Source organism: Epinephelus fuscoguttatus, linkage group LG22, assembly GCF_011397635.1.
Source record: "Epinephelus fuscoguttatus linkage group LG22, E.fuscoguttatus.final_Chr_v1".
Taxonomy (NCBI): domain Eukaryota; kingdom Metazoa; phylum Chordata; class Actinopteri; order Perciformes; family Serranidae; genus Epinephelus; species Epinephelus fuscoguttatus.
Window position 1 is genome coordinate 11,058,476 of NC_064773.1, and position 24,004 is coordinate 11,082,479.

The 24,004-nt window shown below is 42.4% G+C and overlaps 1 protein-coding gene across 2 annotated transcripts in view; it reads left to right on the forward strand.

Moving 5' to 3' along the window:
- The window catches only part of si:dkey-97m3.1 (fatty acyl-CoA reductase 1), an 85,280-nt gene that overhangs the window by 19,376 nt on the left and 41,900 nt on the right, over positions 1-24,004 (forward strand). For both annotated transcript variants that reach the window (XM_049566484.1, XM_049566483.1), the window contains exon 2: positions 14,259-14,546. In XM_049566484.1, the coding sequence (XP_049422441.1) occupies positions 14,259-14,546 (288 nt within the window). The remainder of the gene's footprint in view (positions 1-14,258; positions 14,547-24,004) is intronic.

Sequence of the window (24,004 nt, forward strand, 5' to 3'; positions counted from 1 at the left end):
CAAGGCTGCATCCTGAAACACTCCCTCATTCACTATTCCTTACATAATATACGCCTGTAACAACACATTATGTAATAACACTGTGTTATGTAATAACTTGACAAAATCTTATACGTTTTTACTTCATTATGTGATGACACGTGTATGACCTGTATTTTGTAATACATTATTAAATTATATAGTTGTTTTTACAGATTGTGGATTGTGATTTTTAAAAATGTAATAGTTCATGCGTTATGTAATAACTAACCAAAATAATGTCTCTCTGGTAGGCCTACACATATTATATATTTTTTAAGAAGTACGCTAATATTGAATTAGACATCTATGACTTGTGGTGTCCTCCTTAGTGTTATAGTTGACTCTGATCTTAGTCTAAATAGCCACAAAAAAAGCAGTAACAAGATCAGCTTTTCCAAATACAGTTTAGCCAAACTAAGGGAGCTGGTTTATGCCTGGTATTAGCATGCATCTTGGATAGAGATGTCAGTTTTGGTTAATTTTGCTTTCGATAGCCAAACACCCATTAACCAGTAACTAACCAGTTAATTAAAAAAAAAAGAAGAAAAAAGACTCGAAATAAAGCCTCCAAAAAGCCTTTACTTTTAATCTGGCGCTCCATTGACTCAGTGAGCCTTAGCAACACATTTCAAAGTGTTGTCCATTTAGAGGTGATGAAACTTTAATGTTTTGTGATGTAAATGTTTTGCCTTTTATTTTATGATGGCTTTGCTGACAGACAGACAGCTAGCCGCGTTAACATTCTGAAACACAGTGCCCGTTAGCTTTGGCTGTTCTGCACTGTGCATCAAAGGGGCTAGAAGGGACCTAGCTAGCGGTGTTGCTCATCTGAGAGTTACCACTTGTAATGCTATCCTGGTGGCGGGACATAGCTGCAAAAATATGGTGACCATCTTCCGGCTGTATACAAGGAGGCCTGGTGAGCATGCGGCTTCATTCATAACGTCTTTAACATTGTTAACTATGTTAGCACCACTAGTGACTATGACACTGCTAACGGCACTAACGTAATTAACAGTGATAATGCACTTAACAAGGCTAAAGGGGGTTCACAGCTCAAAATTGCTCAGGGACACTGGCGGTTTGCCGCCGTGTTTCCACAACAACGTTGGATCAAGATGGCGTTAGGCTACAAGCAGTAATCGGCGAATGAGCGGTACTGCTAGCTAACATTAGCTCCTGCCAGATCCAAGTGGTGCACAGTGCAGAAGTGAAGAATAGCAGGATTAACCAATAGACCGACATGCGCAACTGGTGAAAAAAATTCTTGCCAATTAATGGTTAGGCTAACTGTTGACATAGTTTTGGGTTATCCAGTCACAAGTGGGTAGCGCTAAACACAAGTGTAAATGACCACCAAGACCTGTTGTGGTCCAATCACTCAAACCACATAACGGGGTGATCTAGGACACATTTGACCATATATTTTTTGTAGTGTAAATGCTAATGTGTGCCTGACAAATACGTAACAGAAAAATTAAGTCATCTTCAGTGTTGTTTTGGTGACAGCGCACTAATGCCCTACAACTCATTTTGCAACAGGTTTTATGACGTGTTGCACGACAACTCATCTTTTTGCCCTATGGAAGGAGACGTGTTGAATTCTGCTGACAGTGATAGCTTCAGCTGTGCCGACATGAGTGTTAACGTGACTAGCAAGCAGCTAACAAGAGTGAGGACGTAATAACAGCGCCGGGCCTTTTGACCATCTAGCATCAGGGACATAGGCAGTAATGAAATCTGAACACAGGTAGTCAGCTGGAAACACATGTTAGACACAAGTGTGAACAAATGTGTCTTGATTGTCCACTGAAACGCATGTTAATACCAGACGTAAACAGGCTCGGGGATCTCATGTAAAAATTCGACTTGGGAAAACTCATTAATGCTTTTATTTCCAGCAGGTCTGACCAAGAAGACCATCAAAGATCTTCAGTTTATTCACAACGCAGCTGCCAAAGTTCTTACGGGGACCAAAAGGTCAAACCACATCACCCTGATCCTTAAGTCATTACGCTGGCTTCCTGTTAGCCACAGAACTGAATACAAGGCAGTGTTGCTTTGTTTATAAATCAATACATGGAGTGGGACCAAAATACATTACAGAGGAGTAAACTACCAGGCCTCTCGGGACATGTGGGAGTGGGCTGCTCTTAGTGCCCAGGGCCAGGACTAAACTTTGTGAAGCAACCTTTAGTCACCACCACTGTGTGCTGCGTATCTCTGGAACAGACTCTCTGTTGATCTTAAGAGCCCTAACCCTCAAAACTTTTGAATCAGGATCACACTGTTGATGGATGTTGTTACTTAAGTTGAGTCATTTGAGTTAAACAGAGGACATGGAGGACTGAGAAAACCAGAGAATATTCACATTTCAGCAGTCAGAACCTGTGATATATTGGCACAAAAAACTCAAAGATTACGGAATGATCAAAGTAATTGATTCATTCACTTGACTGATTAATTAATTGATGGATTGAGAATTCTAAATAAAAGCATTTTTGTATGTTTTTAAGTCAGTTAAAGTACACTTAAGGATCAGTTTCTCACTTTATATCAGAGGGGAAGGGATATCAACAGTTAACTGATGAACAGATAACTGCAGAGAATATTTTTTACCCATTGCACATGTTAATTTCACATCACTGCACCACCCAGCTCTGGTGGGAGCTAGCTAATGGCGCTGCTCATCAGGCAATCAGCAAAGCAAAATAAAATGCAAGACATAACTCACAAAACATTAAAATTTCATCACCTCTAAATGGAAAGTGCTTTGAAATGCGATGCTGAAGCTCACTGAGTCAATGGCGTGCCAGACCAAATGAAGGGAATCTTGTATTTCCCATCATTTTTGCATTCTTTCCCTTAACTTGCTAGTAACTGTTAATGGGTGTCCAGCTGTGGACAGGAAACTCAACTGAAACTGACATCCGAAGGGAGCGATCACACCGAGATGAAACGCTAGAAACGCGACGCCAGTAAAACCATTGTTTTCCTATGATACGGCGCGTCTGACCGGCGTTCAAGCGTCTTTTTAGATGGGTGTTTTTCCGGTGTCTCTTTAGACGCGCGTAGACGCTGAAAAGTTAAAATATTTTTCAACTTTTTGAGCGTCAGACGCCAGTAGCTAGCGCGCATTGAATAAGAGCTTCCAGCGTTTCAAGCGTCTTTGAAGCGTCCGCGTCTCTAGCGTCTCATTTCTGTGATCGCCCCCTTAATTCTTACACTTTTAGTTAGTTACAGAGCTTAACTGTTTTTAGTGGTGCTTTCAAATGGGTTCATGTTCAGAGGAGTCCATTTTCTGCCCTAGTCGAACAACAAATAGTCATTTAGGACCATTAGTCGACTAGTCGCCCGCATGTTTAGTGGCTATTGGGCTTGTAGCTACTTCCATGTTTCAGATGATACATCATGTTTGTAGTCGACCAATGAAGATGAGTTTACATATCACCTTGGGTTCGTCCTTCACCTTCTCAAAATGATCCCACACTTTGGATTTCCTGCCCGACATGTTATTAACTAGCCTGTGGAATAACCGCAGGTACCAGCCCTGGAAATTAACCTGACTCCTGTCTGACTGCTGAGCATGGACACTTCCTGTGTCTGTCCTTTCAAATTAAATTCCCACATGGTCCAGTCATAAAGGTTTTGACTTATTTTGACAAGGTGTGGTTCCGAATAGAGTTTCACATTTGTTTTGTTTTTTTCTGCGATTAAGCAACCAATGAAATCTTGCCAACCAATGACCTTTCTTGTCACCTAAAGTCTGATCGACTATTAGGGGGCAGCCCTTAATTGTAAGAGCTCTGAGTTCACAACCTCATGTACCTAAGATGGCAGGACAGTTGGTGTCAGAGGCTCAAAATCATGTTGTTTTTCTGCAGGTAAAAGTTGAAATCACTCACTGAAAAGAGAAAACAATAGGAGACTTCTCTACATGACCTTTAAGTAGAATCCAAATGAACTGGGACCCAGTGTTATGTCTGGAGGTAGTGTGGACCATGCTCATATCTTTGGGTTTTGTTTACATATTCAGTATTTTTGGGAGAAAGTGGGATGCTGGGCTTTAGTACTGATGTGTCATTTTTCTCTTTGTGTCTTGGGAGTTATTCCAAAGTTTTGTGTAAAAGTAATGTCTACCTGCTGGAGATTTTGTGGCTGCAAGTAAATGCTGGCTTGAGAAATAATGGACCTTTTTATGGGCACTGTGAACTATCAACGCTGCATGAAAAAGCTGACTTACACCCTGAGACTATAGAAACACACGGCTGAAAAAGAACACTGTTTTTCTGTTTTTCTGTTTTCTCCTTTTTGACTTTGAAATGAGGCAGCGATGCCCCGGTGTAATGAACTGTCTCTGGTGTTAGCTGACCTCATTCCAGCCCTCGTGTTTTTGTTCTGCACTTCAGTTTGAATAAAAAGAAACTAAGTGGTGCATGGGATTCAGACCATGATGGCCGCAGAGGGTTCATGACCTCCTGGCCCCGGTCGCAGCACTCGGGAGTAAGATTGCCAGTCTGGGTCTGAGCCAGGCGTGAATTGACACCACAGCACCGAGAGGCTGTGTCACTCAGAGACGGCTGGTGTAATTACAGAATCGCTCTGCCATCAGACATAATGTGGACAATGCAGCGATGCACGAGTATGCGAACACACAGAAACATAAGCTCTCTCACACACACACACACGCACACACAGTGAATCTCCTGTGGCCAGATATCTGATAGTGAGCAACAACCTTCACGTGTAGATTTGAAACTGGCTCGTGATTTTTAAAAAAAAAGATCAGGCACTGTTTAAATCCTCGAAGCCCACGGCTAATATAATTAATTCTAATTAGATTAGCCTTTAGCTGTATCGGAAAAAATTAAGTGGAGGAGAAGACCTGCTGTTTTTTTGTGGTAATGCAATCTGGGATAAGAGCCCTTAAAAGTGCTGGGCAATTACGTGGGTGTGTGTAAGGGTCAATGTCACAACCTCATATACTGGAGCGGGGGAGTCGAGCTGGAGGATGCTGGGAAAGATGGTTAATAGTGATGCGTCAAGAGTTGTTTTCAGTTTACAGTGATGGCTTTCATAAATCTGCCATCGTTATCATAAAATGTTGGCGTACGTCTCTTCAAACTACGGATATTTTACATCTGTATTTTTCATACATATGACGTAGTTCAGAGGAGGACGGGGTGGTGGATGGCATGACACCTAGGTGAGAAACAAAAGCAGGCGTTCTTTCACATGAGTTTTGGATATGTTTTTATTCTAACTAACCTGATTAAGTAGTTGTTCTTGTTAGAGTAAAATCGCTTGATCAAACCTTTTCTAACATGACTGACAACAAAATAAGTGAATATGTATAATACGTGCTTGGATCGGATTGGTATCGGCCAAAACTCAAGGCTGTAATACTGGTATCGGATCGGAAGTGAAAAAGCTGGATCGGGACATCCCTAGTTTTTTGGTGTTTTGCAACAACAAAACTGGGTATTTTAAATGAGACCTTGGGATATGTCTAAAGGTGTTTGAAGCGACAAAAGCAGGTGTTTTTAAACAAGAGTTAGTGACAGGCTGGGCTGTGTTTGAAGTGACAGAAAGAGGGTATTGCGAGTTAGGGATATGTCCAGCTGTGTTTGTAGCGACAAAGCTGGGTATTTTTAACAAGACATTTGGATATGTCTAGAGGTGTTTGTAGCGACAAAAGCAGGTATTTTAAAGTTAGGACCATGACGAGCCTTGTTTGTAGTGACTTAATAACAGTTTGAGACATGACCAGCTATGTCTGTAGCGTCAAAGGCAGGGTTTTTTTCAATGGGACGTTGGGTTATGTCCAGAGGTGTTTTTTGGTGACAAAAGCAGGTGTTTTTAACAGCAGTTTGGGACATGCCATTCCATAGCAACAAAAGCTATGGAAGCTAGTAATGTTTTTTAAGGGGAGTTTGGGACAGCTACAAAAGCAGTTTTTTTTTTTTTTTTTTATGAGAGTTGGGTATATGTCCGAAGGTATTTTTAGTGACAAAAGCGGTTGTTCTTTACTGTGAGTGTGGGACATGTCCAGCCATGCTTGTAGCTACAAAAACGGGGTGTTTTTAGTGACAGTTTGAGACAAAAAGTTACGACAAAAGCTGGTATTTTTTAAGGAAAGCTTGGATTATGTCTAGAGGTAATTTTAGCAACAGAAGTCTTTGTTTTTAAATGAAAGTTCGGGACCTGTCCAGCCATGTTGGTAGCAACAAATGCAGGTTTTTTAACAAGAGTTAAGGATATGTCCAGAGGTGTTTTTAGCGACAAAAGTGGGTTTTCTTTAATGAGAGCGAGGGACATGTCCAGCTGTGTGTGTAGCGGCAAAAGGGGGTATTTTTTTTAATGAGTTTGGGACATGTCTAGAGTTGTTTTTAGCATCAAAAGTGGGTGTTCTTTGACGACAGTTCGGTACACGTCCTTCCATGTCTGTAGCGACAAGACCGTGTTTGTTTGTTTTTTGGTAACAAGACTTTGGACATGTCTGGTTGTGTTTGTGAAGACAAAAGTGTGCATTTACAGACAAAACACAATGATTTCCTGACCCTGACCAAGCGGTTTTTGAGCCTAAACCCAGTCACGTTAACCACTGCACTGTTGCAACAGAAATTGAAAACTAAGAAATGAAGAATTTTCAACATATCCACTAAATATGAAACAACAAATGTAACATGTTTGTGGTCTGTAATGCCAACATTTATTGCGGTTGTTTAATGAAGTCACTGAGCTCTTATTTTGTTCCAGGAACTAATATTTTATTTATCTAATCTGATGATCAGGTCATTAGCTGACCTCAGAGTTGCTCATTTCCTCTCTTATCTCATCCATAGCTCCTTCCGTTCTGCGAAAGGAGCAGTGTATGATGATCATGCCAAAATGGGGGTGACCTACAACTCAGTACTGTGCCTGGAAGCATCCTGTGTTGACACAGATTGAGTACTACTCATGCTACCCCTCCTGTATAGACAGACTGTTAGTGCTGCTTTCCATTCTGGGAGTCTTGGATCTTGGATGAGATGAGACGAGTTTGGCCCCTGAAACCCTCCTGTCTCCTGGCTCGAATTTACCAGTTGGACCTTGTCTTTTCAGAGGTCTCCATGTTGGCACCGGGATGTGAAAACGACTGCCCGCAGTGGTAGTACACTTAACACGGCTTTTCAGTGTGTTTTTTTTATTTTTTTATTTTACAATGTTGGCACTGTGTTATTTAGTGAAAGGGACCGACTTTTCCTTTGTGCTGCTTGGCACTGGCATTCAAGTTGACTAATGCTGCCTTAATTATTGGCTGCGTTTTGCAGCATTTTGCTCTTTCTATTTTTCCCACACTCTCTCCCTCTGCTCCCGCCTCTGTCAGCTTTTGTCCATTTATAATGGTCTGAGCCAGTGTGCAGCTGTAGAGCTCGATTTTTGCCTGTGTCTCCAGCAGCACTCAGCTGACCCACTAATAGAGGGGTTGTGTGAGGAAAGGCCGGAGGCAGCAGAAGGACTGCAGAGCTGCGGCTTAAAACAACCCGCCTCCGACAAACAGCGTGGACCTCCCGGAGAGAGAGGCTTTGAGGAAAACACAGAAAACCCTCAGTCGGAAGAAAAGGAAACATGAAATAAGGCCAGAGTGCAGCAGCATTGAAATCTCTGCAGCTGAGCTGCACTCATATGCCTCGAGCATCTCCAAACTTTATTTTTGAAATGACCCTGAGTGACTTTGGTCATGACGCAGCACTTTGTCAAGATGGCATCATAACCTGAGAAGCTGGTCCCTTCAGGTTTTAGTGCTCGTCCTTGCTGCCCAGTACTTTTAATACAGACTGTAAAAAGGATGCTGTCTTATTCATCAGTGACAACACAGCAAGGTTAATGCTGACACACGTCGTCTGAGCTTTATTCTGCTCAACCTTCACCATGATTGACGAGGGCAAGTTGAGGGAATTATGAGATACTGTCAGGCAGCCACATGGAGCCCCAGTAAACGCTGAGAGTTCTGTGCAACAGAAACTGGACTTCTTGACATAACTAGTTTAGCTCCTATTTCCATGCTGGCTTGTAGCAGGATGTGGCTGGACATCATCTGCCTCACTGACAGGCAGAGGGAGCGGCTGGAGGTGGGGTTGTCTAACCTCAGAAGAATGCAGTGTGTGTGTGTGTGTGTTTGCGTGTCATGAATCTGGGATGTGTGCGTCCATTCCAACACTTTTCCAGCTGCAGGAACATTTCCATTGTCGGGCGTTAATCCGTAGTGACTTTCAGCCCCCCTGCTCTTGTCCTTGTGTCCACGGGGAATCTCTGTGAAGCACAAAGCTGGAATGTCAGGGGGCCTCAGCAGAGGACCTTGACTTGACCCTTTTTATTTTGGTGTCTGTGCGTACAGAGCAGTAAATCTGCACGTCTGTAGGTTATAGATCCAAATAAAAAGGATTAAGATCATCAGAATTGGTTTAAATGCAAAGCTCAGTGGGCTTTGCTTCCAGCTCCAAAACCAGGCCTCAGTTTCTGTGACGCCTCTTTTCCACTGCAAACCAGCGGAAGACTAAATCAAACATGCACATCTTTTTTCTGTGTGTTTTAAGGAGTGTAATTCAATAATGCAAGCTCAGACGGCCGGATGGAAGGAAAGCAAGTAAATACAAGATTGTTGTTTTGTTATCTGGGCCACGTTTGGCTCAGGAGGATTTGGTTTCCGTCTTCTGTCTTTGGGCAGACATGCCGGGAATCTGCAGCCCAGGAGAGAGGATGAAAGAAGCAGACAGCGGGGAAAAAACTCATCTTGTGTACAAATCACAAGCTCCACTGAGTCACTAAAAGCGCTGATCGAGCGTCAGCCTTGGCTAAATGTTGTGCTATTGTTGCCAAGTGCAGAATTTTACAAGTAGGCATCCCATCAGCCCCTATTTTTTTTTTTTTTTTTTTTTTTTTTTTAAACAGTCAAGTTGGCAAATGTTAGACGGGACTGAACGTGCCCCGCTTCTGTGATTGGTTTCGGAGGAAAAGATGATGCCAACCAGAGACAGGAAGCTGTCATCCAGTCTTAAAGAGGCCTGTGATGTATCAGTGCATCGTTGCCATGGTTACGCACAAATGAACAGCAACACTGGCAGCGTGGTTGTGAGCTTTTAGCACACACATCCAGCACGGTGCTTTGATCAGAGAGACACAAAGCTGCAGCGAGCCTCAGAGAGAAAACACAGCTGAAGTCACATGACGGCTCAGATTGATGTGGGTTACAGTCAGTGACTGACTGAAGGGAAATACAGACAAAGTCTCAGACTGTGAATGTTCAGCAGCGCACTATAACCGCCAAATAAAACTAAAAACTGCAATAAAATCCACAATAACGATGTCCTCTTCTCATAAAGCCGTATGGTTACAGATAAGCTGCACTGCTTCTGTGAAAAATACCGACATTACTCATGTGGTTTTTATAACCACAAACCAAACTGGCTTTGCAGTGGTGGAAGAGGAACTCAGATCTTTTACCCAGGTGAAACTAGTAACACCACATTGCAAAAATACTCTACAACTAGTAGAAGCCCTGCATACAAAGTCTGTCTTAAATAACAGTATGAAAGTAATCACATCAAAATGTACTTAAAGGAATAATTCACCCCCCAAATTATTATTTGTGTATCAATTACTCACCTCGTGTGACACTGAATTATTGAATAAAACTTTTTGGGATTCTTCATTCAACAGCAGAAGCTGCTGAGTTAGATTTCACATGATTTGAACATGCTCCTCTTTGTCTGAAACAGTCTGACCTGAGTGCACAGTAGTGACTGATCGGCCTGCAGCTGTAATCCAGCAGTGATAAACTTCCTGTGCACCCACTCATTTCCTCAAGTGGCTATAAATGCCTGCTGTAGTTTTGTTGTCTCTGTGGGGGTTTGATGGACCTTGAAGGCACAATGAGCAGCCTCTCCCTCTGAGGACGTTACAGTAAATACAGTGAATAGCATTAGATTGTATTAATGTAGCTGGAAGTCAGTTGTCACAGCATTCAGCCAAATTATGGAAAAACTTCTCGCTTTCTACACTAGTGGAGGTTTTGAAGTGCATCTCTTTTTGCTGCCACAGCAGTACAATACAATTGAGCAAAATTTCATTCACAAGGAAAATGCTTTTGAAAGATTTGAAGAGCAGTTTGTCATTTTAGAAACACTTTCTTTATTACTATGGATAATCCATAGAACAAACACTTGACAGTTGTCAGAGAGTTGCAACAGTCAATCGGAGAGTTGATCAAGTAAAGATACTAAACATTTGATGGGTCCGTCTTCTTTAATGTAAAAGTTTTCTGCGTTTGCTTGGCTTATCGTAAATTGAATGATTTCAGTTTAAAAAAAAATGTTGATTGGACGAAACAAAAACATTTAAAATTATCAAATTAGACTCTGGGGAAGCTTTTTTTTTTACTGTCATCTGATGTTTTATACACCAAATTATTGTTTTCTCCACGTTAAATAATGTAGAAAGTAATCATTAGTTGCCGCCCTAGACAGTGGTACTCCCAAAGGGGGGCTGGGGGAGCCATGGCCACCCTGATATGCCCCTGCCTAAATAATTGGAGGCGGACATTACTGTCTTTAAGAGACTGTGGCATGCTCATTTTTTTAAGCTAGTGTGAAAGTAGTGGTATCTTATGCAAGTAGACAAACAAGGACAGCCCTTGGTACTAACCATGTCGTGCTAGCTTATTAGGCTAAAAAACGCTCCAAATTTAGGCAAAATTTTGGCGAGGGAAAAACTGGCATGGCAACTTTCTAAAGGGGTCCCTTGAACTCTCACTTAAAGATATCTGAATAAAAATGGCTTCTATGGGAACCAAGGAGTCCCCTAAACTTGAAATGGCTTGTTAACTGTAAATGTTTCTTTGTCTATAATCAATGTACTCCTTTAAATTAAAACTGTACATTTGTCTTTGTAAGGAAAAGGACAACCAGCTCATTTCGCATTAACACAGGATTGTTGTGCAACTCTAAATGTTAACTATGCCGGTATTTGTCGATGTAAATCAGATAATAAGTAACCATAACAGTAATATAAGAAACCAAAGTCTATAAGTATGCAGTTCTTAACTCTCATATTGACAAAAATTTTAACTAACCTGTATACAGCAAAATCGAATTCCCGAAATTCAGTTATGTCTTTTGGTTTTGGTGCCACCCAAAGATTTTAAGTCACCCCAATGAAAAATGTAGGAAGGTGTGTAAATAACTCAGATCTCCCAGCCTGGGCACCTAAAACCAAAACCATCACCATGGTGACATACTATTTGGAGTAAGAGGAAACTATTTTTTTTTTTTTTTTGTAATTCAGGTGAATTGACAGTTTAACCCACAGATGCCCCAAATTTTGACCCATCAGGAGGCACTGTCGCCAAGTCAACTGCAAAATGTAATCTGCTCGCTAAAGAGCAAACTGTTGCTTTGGTTGTTGCCTCCAGATGCTCAGTGTGCAGTTCATGAACACTGGGAGCAGAGTCAGTACCTATAAGCTAATGACCAGCAGCTGAAGCCTCATCAGCCTCTGTCTGGTGTCTTTGTCCTCATCAGGACCCTTTAGGACCTGGACACCTGCCACAACAAAAGCAGCAAATGCAGCTCCTGATTTATTGTACTGAATTGGCCCAAATAAGCACACACAGTCCATTACACCGCCACCATTAGAGCAGCAATTGATCCAATTAAGTTGCAGTAGAATGAGGGCAGCAGAAACACGCCAAAAATCATTGAAAGAATGACAGAGTGCAAGCGTGGGTCACTATATCTTGTGTAAATGTGTGTTTTAGCCGGCTGAGGCAGGTGTGTGAGCCATTGTCTGGCTCATTCTTGATTTTGACTGCGTTTCAATGGGAAGAGATTGTTGTGTAAATGTTGTTGCTAACCAGCAATGGTCCCCGGCTAATGTGGGCTTGGATCTGTCGCCATGCAAATCTCATTATCATGCAAGGATAACCCTGAGTCAACACAACAAGCTGCCTTCTGAGAAACTACAGTGTGAGACCTTGTGGAATGACAGAGAGATTACACGAACAGACGCAGTGACGGCTGGAGATGTCGAGCAATGTCTCCAAAACAAGCTTAAAGTGTTCTTGTCTTAACTTCAGGAGCAAATGGAAGATAGTCCAGAGGAATATCATCATATAGGGTGATTGTAGCCATACATCCAGTGCTGCTGTGGTTTGGGTCGACTGATTGTGGAGGGCAGAGATAGTAGAGCTGTGAGGTCACGTTGTCCCACGCCAGAGGTGACGTGTGTGTTCATGTTTGACTCTGGGGGCCTTAAAAGGTAGCTTCTGTGAATATTCCTTTACAAGAGGGGTTATATGGTTGAAATAAAATTCTCTGCAGAAATGTGCATCCTGATAATGACAAATATATTCAAAATCACGTCTTTAATACTGAAATTAACATTTAGCACAATAGCAGTTTAACTGTCGTTTTACAATAGTCAAAACTCAAAGTCACAAGGACACCCAAAAAAATACTACAAAAAATATCTTTCTGGGGTTCAAGCCAGCACAGACTGTTAGAAGTTGCAAACTGCAAAAGGAAAATGACCTCTGACAGTTCCGACTCTTGCATTTGAGATAAGTAACAGGTTTTCTGACAGTCCGGGAGACGCTCATCACACTCACACAGCGCTGTCACCCCTAATTAGTCTGTTTCGAGAACTTTATGGCCTCATGTTTTAACTGCTTAATTAAAAATATTTGCCAAGTTTGGTGATGTTTGGAAAAACACTTGATTTTTGGCCAAATTGTGCGCCAGATCCGCAAACTTTCTGTTGCTGCTGTTACACAGGTTACACCCAGCGCTGGACAGCAGGGACACATGGTTGCACACATAAAGTAGCTTGTAAGATCTAGCCTCAGATGGATCTGTCGTAAATCCAATCTGACACTCTACACTAAAAGCAGAGTGCTCATGTTGGAGGAAATACACGGTCAGGAACACGTTCTCACCACCAACGAACAGCACCAGAGTTCTGTTGTTACCGGACCAAGACCACCTCTTCAAGAAGGTCTCAGTCAGGTTGTTTTGGTGCGCACCTGGGTGTGACTGCTGTGTTCACACCTGCCCAAACAAACCACACTGAGGGGGCAAACAGACTTGAGTTCGATTGAACCGAATCAAATGAGGTATGTGGGCAACCCTGATGGAAATAGATGGATGTCTGTACCAAGTTTCGTGTTTTCAAATTTCAAAATTTGACTTTTCAATCATAGCGTTCCCATCAATATGGTTGGGGTCACATTTTTTGGCAGCGTTGGCACACAACTTCCGATCATTGTTGAGAATTTCATGCGTCTACGATTTACCATCTCACGGGAAGTTGCAAAAACATTCGGGACAAAGATTATGAAGAATAAATCAGTGCATAAACAAAAGGGTTTCAGCCCTTTGGCGTTTGAACTCCTAAAAATTTCCAGACTGTGGAGAGGTAACAGGAAATGAGTAAGAGAGAGATGCAGCAAACATCTCCGGTCAGCCCTATCTTAGGGACGCTGCAGCTCGTAGTCAACTTTTTAACCTCTAATCTACAGGAGCGGCTGTGGTGTGTAAAGTTGTAGAAGACGCTGAAGATGCTCATGCTGAATTTTTCGAACGATTCATTGCTTTATGAAGTAGGTTGGCTTAGGAGTGCTGCTTGACACATGCAGGTTTCAATACAGGTGCTCTTTGGATCCATATGTGACCAGAAAAGATGATTTTAATAATTGATTTAATTATGAAAATAATATTTGCTTGCTGTGCTGTGAATTTTACCTCTCCCCTGGAGCACAGCCTTTGGTTGTAAACTCACCACAGACACACACACACACACAAGCCCATGTCAAATTGCCCCTGAACATTGCCCTCTCTATTTCCGCCTGTATGAATATTCATCTAATTTACATACTAGTTGGATGTTTCTTCAGGCAGTTTGAAGGTCAGAACAGAGCGATAACGCCACCGATGCACATTCTGAATTTGTTAAAATGTGTTTTTCCTCCTGTAATATATCAAACTGAAGCCATTAAAGGCAACATTTCATTCATGCAAATCTCCTTTTTACAACCCTGCCACATTAGTGTGATTCACAGTTTTAGATTTGGCTTCTCACCGAACCTCTTCAACACTTTAGCTCGCCATGTATTCACACACGAGCATCACAAGTACTTCCTGATACTGTATTTAAATCATGTGGCCGCCAGTCCTCACGTTCACATCCTCCTCCCTGTGCAGGAGCTGTCTGAAAACCGGGAGCTCGGCGGGTTAGAGGAGCAGGCAGCAGACGGACAGACCAGACTGTCAGACATCTGCAGCGGCACAGCGGGCAGCAGCATGGCGTCCATACCGGAATTCTACGCCGGCAAGAACGTGCTGATCACGGGAGCCACAGGCTTCATGGGGAAGGTGCTGGTGGAGAAGCTGCTGCGGTCCTGCCCCGAGGTCAAAGCCCTCTACCTGCTGGTCAGACCTAAAGCTGGGCAGTCCATGCAGCAGAGGGTCAGTGACATGATGACGTGCAAGGTAAGAGCTGATTGTGTTGACTTTATATGGTTGATTCAACCTTTCAAAGTTACCCACTGTAGAACTTTCAGACTATTAACACAATTAAAAGTAGCATGAATACAAACATGGAATACATCAGTACATTAGACCGATGTCTTTTCACTTCAAAAACAATGCCTCGTCATATAATTAATCCAGGTACTTCCAAGGTTAAGTGCATAACACACAGGTAGAGAGGTAAAGTATGACTCCTGATAGGGCTGCAAAATATATCTTTCTTTTTTATGGTCATCAAGATATCAACTTGCATGATAAATTCACAGTGCAGTGTTGCACTTTGAATACAGTTCAGTTACATTCCCTCTGTAGTCGCAGCTTTGTCCGATACGTGCCAAGCGTTGAACTCTCTGGCCAGTCAGACAGAACCATCCCCATTAGCCATTGTCTCATTGGGTAGAATCTGCACACGTTATTGAGGCTTGTTGGACTTTTTATTTTTTTTCCTATTTTGGATGAATTCTGCAATGATGGCGTCATGTTTTGAATTCACCACAGCTGTGATTCAGCTTCTCAGCAGTGGCCAAAGCCCATGTGTATCCAATGGAAAACACTTACAGCCATCCGCCTCACCAAAAAATGTGATTTCTCAAAAACAAAGCTGAAATAATTAAAAGTAACACCGAAATCAAACCAAGCCGAGGTAAAGTGTGACTTACAGCAACCGGGAGGTGTGTTCATGTGTTTCAGACGGGAAGAAATTCTTTGTAACACAGGTCAACATGTGACCAGAGTTTCAGGATTTTGTTGACTGATTGACTGTGGGTATTCTCTGGCCGCAATTCACTGCCAAAAATTAAACTATCCCCAACTTTTAGTTCGGCTGTACCTCGTCGCAGAATCAAACGGCTGCAGCTCTGAGTGACCACCGCAGCCTTTAATAGCCATGGCATGGCAGCTCACCACTGCTTGGTTTGTTTTCAGTGTAGTGGTCAAAGTATAACCCTATAGTATCCTTATATTTTTCGGAGCAGTGTGTTGAAGAAAACTGAGGATATTGGTTAGAGAAACTTTGAAATAGGAAGTAAATGCACCCACAACTAGCTCCTCTTCCAACTCCTGCTACTCTGTTAGATACCTGTTAACCAAACTGTACTGGAAACATAGGTGACGGAAAGTCTGTACTGTGGACTGCAAAGACATGTCAGTCTGCCTTATTCCTTCAGACTTGGTCTGCTGCTTGAATCAGATACATGTATAACCCTAGAAACATGACATCTTCTGCCGTCTTTCACTGCAGTTTGAACAGGTGGGAAATGACAGATCAAAATGGCTAAAACACTCTCGTCCTCGTTTAAAACACAGCAGTCAGTTAATGTGGATGAGCAGCGAAAAGAGCCATTAGCTGAGTAAGTGCCTCTGAGGCCATCACACCAGGTGACACTCGGTGTGTTTGGACGTTTTGACAAGTGGGCTGTTGATTCAAATCATCATTCAAAACCAGGGTTGTCGAAATGGCATTGTGGCTGTAAGTATGTTTGCAGAGCAATAGAAATTTGCCTGTGAATTACAGCAGCAGCTGCTGTTGCCATGGTGAAGTGAACCTAATGACCCCAGAAGAGTCTAATAGTTTGTCTTTGAGTTTCAGCAGAGAGACAGTCGGAGAGCAAAATGAGGAGTCTGATCAAGAGTACTACAAGGTTAACTGAACTGGGAGCTATCTCATTGAAATCATCCGGGGTGTGGTGAGAATGAGGAGGGTGGATAATAATGGTGGGAAGGTTTTAGGATGGAGAGGAGGTAAAGAAGAGAAGATCAGATAAAGAGATGGTGGGGCGAGAAAGGAAAGAGGTGGAGGAGACAAAACCAGAGGGAGGTAAGGGGGGGAGGCTGGGCATGAGTTCCAAAATATGTGGCGTCAGCTGTATCAAGCCAAGCAGCAAAGCATGACTCAACAAAAACCTCCCAACTATGTTGGACTTAATGAGGACCGAAGCATTGACACTGGGTGTGTATTGATGTGCTTGGAAGCAGCTGCTGCTCTGCTCTGCTCTGCCCGGGTGTTGTTGGCCTCAAACTGTCAGTACACCTAAGAAAATCACACTTTCGCTGTATTCCCCTTTCTCTTTCTCTTTCTCTGTCTTCCTTTTAAGTAGCATCTATTTTTACCACTCCCATTGAACCTTGGTACTGCATTCATTACTCTACTCACTGCTGTGATAGCAGCCGAGCAGCAGTTTGAGAATTTGTCCCTTAATTTAGAAGAGCACTTGTGTTTGTTCAACCCAGTCTCCACGATCTCTGTTGGCATTGTACATTTCTGCAAAACATATATAACGTTTGTATGTTATGATGTAGCGGATATGTTGAAATGTTTCTTAACATGACTTAACATGATTATGGTGAGGCACCAAAACCACTTGGTTATGATAAGGTAAAGATCATGTTTTGGGGGCACAATCACAGCTGGAAATGCAGCTGACATCTGTCTAAAAAACATGCTTCTGGTGGCACAGTAGCTTCTGGAAATGCACCAATATCTCACAAAAAACAGACGTTTTCTGTGACACAGTCACAGCTGGAAATGCGACCTATGTCTTACAAAAAACACCTGCTTTTGGTTACACAGTCACCGCTGGGAATGCAGCTGATGTCTTGCTATAAACGTGTATTTGGTTGCACAATCACTGCTGTCTTGCTAAGACACATCTGCTTTTGGTGGCACAATTGCTGATGTATATGCTGCCAACATCTTTCTAAAAACATCCACTATTGGTGGCACAGTGACCGCTGGAAATGCCACCTATGTCTCTCTTAAAAGGCCTGCTTTTGGTGGCATGATTTCCGCTGGAAATGCCACCAATGTCTCGCTAAAAAACAGCAGTTTTCTATGACACATTCACCGCTGGAAATGCTGCCTATGTCTAACTATAAACACCTGCTTCTGGTGATACAACCTCCGCTGGAAATGTGGCTGATGTTTTGCTAAAAACACCTGCTTTTGGTTGCATTATCACTGCCAGAAATGCAGTGGATGTCTCACTAAAAAGCACCCACTTTTACTAGCACAATTGCTGCTGGAAATGCTGCAAATGTCTCGCTAAAAAACCCTGCTTTTGGTGGCATATATGCTGCCAATGTCTTGCTAAAAACACCTGCTTTTGGTTTGCACAATCGCCGGTGGAAACGCAGTCAGTGTCTTGCTAAGAAACATCCACTTTTGGTGGCACAATCGTAGCTGGTAATTATTCAGATGTCTCATTGAAAAACACCCACTTTTGGTTGCATGTTTGCTGCTGGAAATGTAGTCAATGTCTTGCCAAAAAACATCTGCTTTTGGTAGCAAAATTGCTGGTGTAAATGCTGCCAGCGTTTTTCTGAAAACACCCACTTTTGTTGGCACAAGCACTGCTAGAAATGCTGCTGATGTCTTGTTGTTTGATCTTGAACGGTGGTCTGACTCTGCAGTGGTCTGCAGTTTGGAAGCCGTCTCACCCAGGTGTCACGCTATCTATCTCCCCCTCCATCTCCTGATGACAAATTCAACTCCTATTCTTTACGTCAACAACCACATAACTTTAGAGATGTTTATGATATGAAATGTGACGTATCAATAGTTTGCAGAAATGTACGCTGCCAAAACTTTCTTCCAGCTACTGAGCTGTTTTATTTGCCCTTTTCTTTACTCCCCCAAGGTAAAACGTAATGCTCGGCCATTCAGGATTCACAGAATACCTCTCACCATGTAATTAGTTCACTCTCACACAACAGTTCTGTTAAAGTGCTGCTTAACACCCTGTAATTTCTTTACATCAGAAATGGGGAGAGTGGGCGACAGAGAGAGGACTTTATATTATATAAACACCTTTTTAAAATGCGTGTTCCTCCTCTGCTGCAGCTTTTAAGGCAGAAAAGAAGCAGTGATAATCAAACAGTTCCTATTAACCTGCGTCTGTACAGTATTTGCTGTCATGTCTGCAACAAAGCAGATGCTGGTGAGCTTCTCAAAGCTGTAACAGAAGAGGAGAGGATAAAAGGTTTAGCTGACAGCTCTGCATCCCACAACAGTGTCACACAGATAATTAAAAGTCCATAAACCAAAGTTCCCGTTGCATGTCAGTTAGCGAGTATTTAACCCACTTCATCCTCACAGATATCGACGCATGATTTATCTACTGCTAGTGTTTGCAGTATCTACCCCCTCAAACAGTTTTCCATTGGATTTGGCATCACTCTAATGGCATCCGCTATCAGAACACCGCCTGATGCTCTGCCAGTGACAGACTCACTCACGCTCGGTCCACATTCAGAAGTGATGTCATTAAATTTCCATGACCGAGCCTCAAGTACCAATTGGTATTCATGGCGAGTCCTCAGGTCAGTATTATTCTATTTAGAATCGGCATAATTCATGAGGGAGAACGGTGGTTTTGTCTCTTGAGTAGCCTCTCCTCTCATCCTTCAAGCCAGGCCAGTATCTTTCTTACCACCTGTTGCTAGGTAACGACCATCAGATCTGTCCCGTGGTGTTTTTGTCAAGGGATGCAATCAGGGGAGCTGCCCCGAGCAGGAGAAGGGACAAACCGATAGGAATCTCATTGTCTGTGTGCATCTCCACCGCACCGACTCTGACATTTAAGGCTGTCTGTCTGTGCGGAGGCTACTTTGATTCAGTGGAAATGTTTAGATGCCTGCAGGCCCTGGTGCGGTGCCAGGCGCTGAATGGCATGTCAGGCACTTGATACAAGTAGGCCTCTGGGTACACAGGGCCTCTCTCCTGCTCTGTGGCATGCTATTTCCACCCACCAGCGGGCTTTTGAACACGGTAACAGGCCGCGCAGCATCTTCATACGGCTGAAGCTGCAAAGGATGAGCTCAGGCATTTTGGTGGAGATGTGGGAGGTGGAATGGCTTTGAGTAGGATGGGATCTTGTGGAATTTGCCTACAGAGCAGGATCCTGGATGAGGGAGTGGTTTAATGGTATACAGTAGAATGACTATTGATGATTGCTTTAGAGGCTTTTCAGTGACAGCTGTAACACAGATGGTTATACGAAATGATATATCTTGTGCGTGTATAGTGTGTAAAAAAAATAAATAATGGGTGTACCCACTGTGATGTCACCCATTGGTTTGTGGACTCCTGTTTTGAAGCCTTGGGCATTGTGGCTGTTGCCATCTTGGATTTTTGGAGCCAGAACTGACCATATATGTATGAGAGGGCGGAGCAAACCCTAATGCTAGCTGCTAGCTTGGTTAGCGAGGTGCATTTACAGCTATGGTTAACTGTGATAATGCTAAATTTGCCAGGAGAAACAGGCTTAAAACAAAATCTGCTTACCAGAAACACTGAACATCCGACTCTTTAGAGGGTCTTTTAGTACAGATAAGACTTTCAGGACTTATTTAGGCAACCAGAATGAACACTGAACACACTGAAATAGCTATGGCGACGCCTATACTCTTTGAATCTGGGGTTACACTGTGGTTACATAACCAAACCAACATTGCTGTGGTAGTGACACGTTAAGGGACAGCACACACCTGTCACTCAAAGTGGCGACACCCTTAATTACGCGTAACTTTAGCGTTGTTGGTGGCACAGTCTGCGCTGACAATGCAGCCCATGTCTTGCTTAAAAATACCTGCTTTTGGTGGCACGATCACCGCTGGAAATGCAGCCAACATCTCTCTAGACACGCTTTTGGTGGCACACTATCAGCCTGAAATGCTTAAAAAACAGAAATTTTCTGTGACATAGTTGCCACTGGAAATGCAGCCTATGTCTTGATAAAAAAAAAAAACACCTGCTTTTGGTTGCACAGTTGTTGCCGAAAATGCAGTGGATGTCTTGCTTGATAACAATGAAATGTTATAAAAGTTATAGAGACCCTAACTGTATTTTGTACCAGGCTGTAAATATGGTTATGTAGTGGGCATTTTAACATGGGGGTCTATGGGGATCGACTTGCTCTTGGAGCCAGCCTCAAGTGGCCATTAGAGGAACTGCAGTTTTTGGCACTACTGTGTTGACTTCATTTTTCAGCCCCGGAGGTTGCTGCTTGGTGCTGGCTGGATTATGATTAAAAGTGTGTAGTATTGCAAACATTTTTGATTGACAGAAGATGAATCAAAAATTAATTTACGTTATTTATGATTTTTATTAACTTTTCCAACACAAAGACCAGGCAGCACAAGAATTGTTCTCAATCTCCGTCATGTCAAGGATCCTTAAATTGAAATACATGAGGTCGTTGCCCTTCATTTGATTAGACTTTGCTTCAGGGACCTCCATCTGAGGTTTTGGTTTGCAGATATGATTAATGCTAGAATTCCATAGTTGTTAATTACACTTGAGGGGATAACCGTGGAGGTGGTGAAACCTGTAATCAGACTAGTCACTGAAAACAAACTGTTCCCCACTTTTCTAGGGACCCAGTGGAACTATCTCAAGGGCCACTGGGGTCCCTGAACCTCTGGTTGAGAACCACTGCAATACATCATCCTCATAGTAAAGAGAGCTGAACATTTTCACTGTAAAAATAATCAGAATATTTCACTCCTATTACCTTTTTCTGTTTTATAAAGATCCAAATAGTAACTCAAACTTAATAGAAATTCCCCTGACGATTACAGTTATCATTAATTTCTACAGTTCAGGAAAATGAGTTTTTTATTTGGCTCCTCCAACGGTGGAGAACAATCTTTGAAGTGCCAAAAAAGCCTGCACAGTAATTAATTTATCGAACAAAAAAGGTCCCACTATGTGCCGATTCCAGCTTTTTCTAAATATGAGGAATTGCTGATTGTCTGTCTTCTATTTTTTTTTAAGTATTAAACAAAATATTTAATGATAAAGACCATAAGATGTGGTTGAAAGTTTAAACAAAGCTTGTGGTGGACATTTTTTAATTGAGATGATTTTATGAGTTCTATATTTTGTCTGTTATTGTGACATAATTATTAGGTGTCACATCCCATTCTGGAAGTTTTGATATGGATATGCATTTTAAATGTAGATTAATTTCCTGCTTGAAACTCAGGAGTCCCAGTTTAGGGGCTCCAAAATATCTGGTAGCACCCCTGCATCCAACTCTCTCTGAGCAAATACTTTACACCCACCACTGCCTCCTTTCACAACATTGTCTGACTAAACAAAGCCTTCCTGTTTTACCTGTATTACTAATGTACTGTCGCTGGTTGCCAGTGTTTACTCTCCATATTTGTTCAAACGTGTGGTCTAATGGAGCGGAGCAGAGCGGAGCCGAGCAGGTGAGAAGTTCAACAAGTCTTTTATTAGAGCAGATGTGTAGCTGCTGCTTTAGTAAACAGAAGTCAGCTCCACTGCATTATTCCAATTCTCTTTTAATTATAATATCTGTAAAACAGCTGACAGAAAAAGACAAATCACAGACATGAACACACAAAATCAGGTATCAAGTGTAGTAGTATTTTTTTAAGCCATGTTGACTCACGTTGGTGTTCCTCCTTTTTTACACTCCTCACGTTGGCATGATGTCAGCACACCCTTAACTGATTCATGGTCTGCATGGACTGTAAGATGGAGAGATGGCTGCTGATGACTGTGTTTAAACACAGACTGTATCTCCAGTGGTGGAATGTGGAGGAACTAAGCACTCGTACTTTACTGGAGTATTGACACGTCATGCAACTTTTTACTCCGCTAGCCTCTTAAAGGCTGAAGTGAACAGATACGTTTTTTTTTTAGCTTTCTATTAAATATTTAGCGAGCTAGCTTCTCTGATATCTATAGATAGTTTGTTACATAGCTTTGGGACGTAACTGACAAAGGCTACATCACTGATCTTACGGCTGTTGCTGGGGACCTCCAGTAAACCAGCAGCAGATGATTGCAGTGATCTTTGAGGCAAATAGTTAACAAGAGAGTCAGCAATGTAGCTCTGTCCCAGTCCATTGAGGGCTTTGTATACCTTTGAGGACCTTACATCAGTTCTAAATGTAACAGGAAGTCAGTGCAGAGCAGCTCAGACTGGCCTGATGTGCTCTCTCCTCTTGGTTCTGGTTAATATGCGAGCTACGGAGTTTTTAGTCGAAACAGCTTGAAATAAAGGCATGAATCAATTTCTCAGCATCTTTTTTATTTAGAAATGACCATGGCGATGTTTGTGAGTTGGAAAAATGTTTTCGTCACCTTGTTAATGTGGGACTTGAAGCTTAGATCTGAATCAAGGATCACACCATTGAGAGGCTGTGTCACAAGCGCTTCATGCCTGACATATCTGTCCAGCTGAAGTCACCTCATGATGATGTCACTGCTGATGCAAAGGAAATAAGCCACACCTGGATCTTCATAAAGGGTTGGTATGAGTTTAAAAAAAGATAGGGTGTGTTTGTGCAGTTATTGAAGTGATTCAAAACTTGTGAGCTTCATAAGGTGGACATTAGTTCAAGTTAGCTACACAATACGATGCCATGTGCCATCACTTAAGTGCAGATATTCATCTTTGAGTTAAGCAATGTCTTCCTTTGTTCTGTGAAAGATGGTGCGTGTTTAAGAGGCTTGCAGCTGCTCAGTTTTTAATAGTGGTGCATTTTAGACACACATGGATGCGAGGTAACAGACAGTACAATGAGGTTTATATATGCACAGGCACAGTTGCACTTTTTCCTTTTTTCAGCCTTTTGTGCAGTTTCAGATCCATGACTGAAAGCAGCCCTCCCTCCGCCCTGTAATTATTGGTTGGTTCACAAAGCGTGTGACTCTGTGTTGAGGTACGGCTAGGGTTGGGTACCGAAACTCGGTACTTTTTGTACTTGGTACTGATTCACGACGGTACTACCGAGTACCGATTCACTTAAAATGAAACGGTGCCAAATTTCGGTACCTGAGGTGGAGGCGGAGCGAGAGCGCATGACTCGCACCTCAGACTCAGCAACAATGGTGACAAAAACATGTGCAGACAAAGGTTAACGTGCAGCACTGTTCCTAAATGTTCTCAATAAAATGTTGAAACTGAGAAGTTTAGACTATGGGCCTGAACGACGCATAGTGTGTCCAAATTCACACCCGTTCTTCTCTGTGGATTTTCTCCGCGACTGTGCGTCATAGCGAGAAGCCACACATATCAGCAGAAACAGCAGAATTGTAGCTTTCCGACAAGGCCAAGCACTTGTCGGTAATCCAATGTTTTCACAGCGAAAAATTACAATAAAATGATGTATAACAGAGCTTTCATACAACTTTGCACACACATTACTCTTGGATGGATTACTCGCGAACACAGGCTCGCACAGAAATGCCACACATATCACATGAAAGCGTAGGACCACACACATCATTGTGCTGTCATCCCATCACGCTATAAATACAGATCAATTGTCTACAAAATAAAAACCTGACAAATTTCTTTACAATCCATTATACAGATCTTGTTGTCAGTCACTTCATATAGTGAGGAATTCGTATCTTACCACATCTTAGGCTTGCGTGTGTTTCT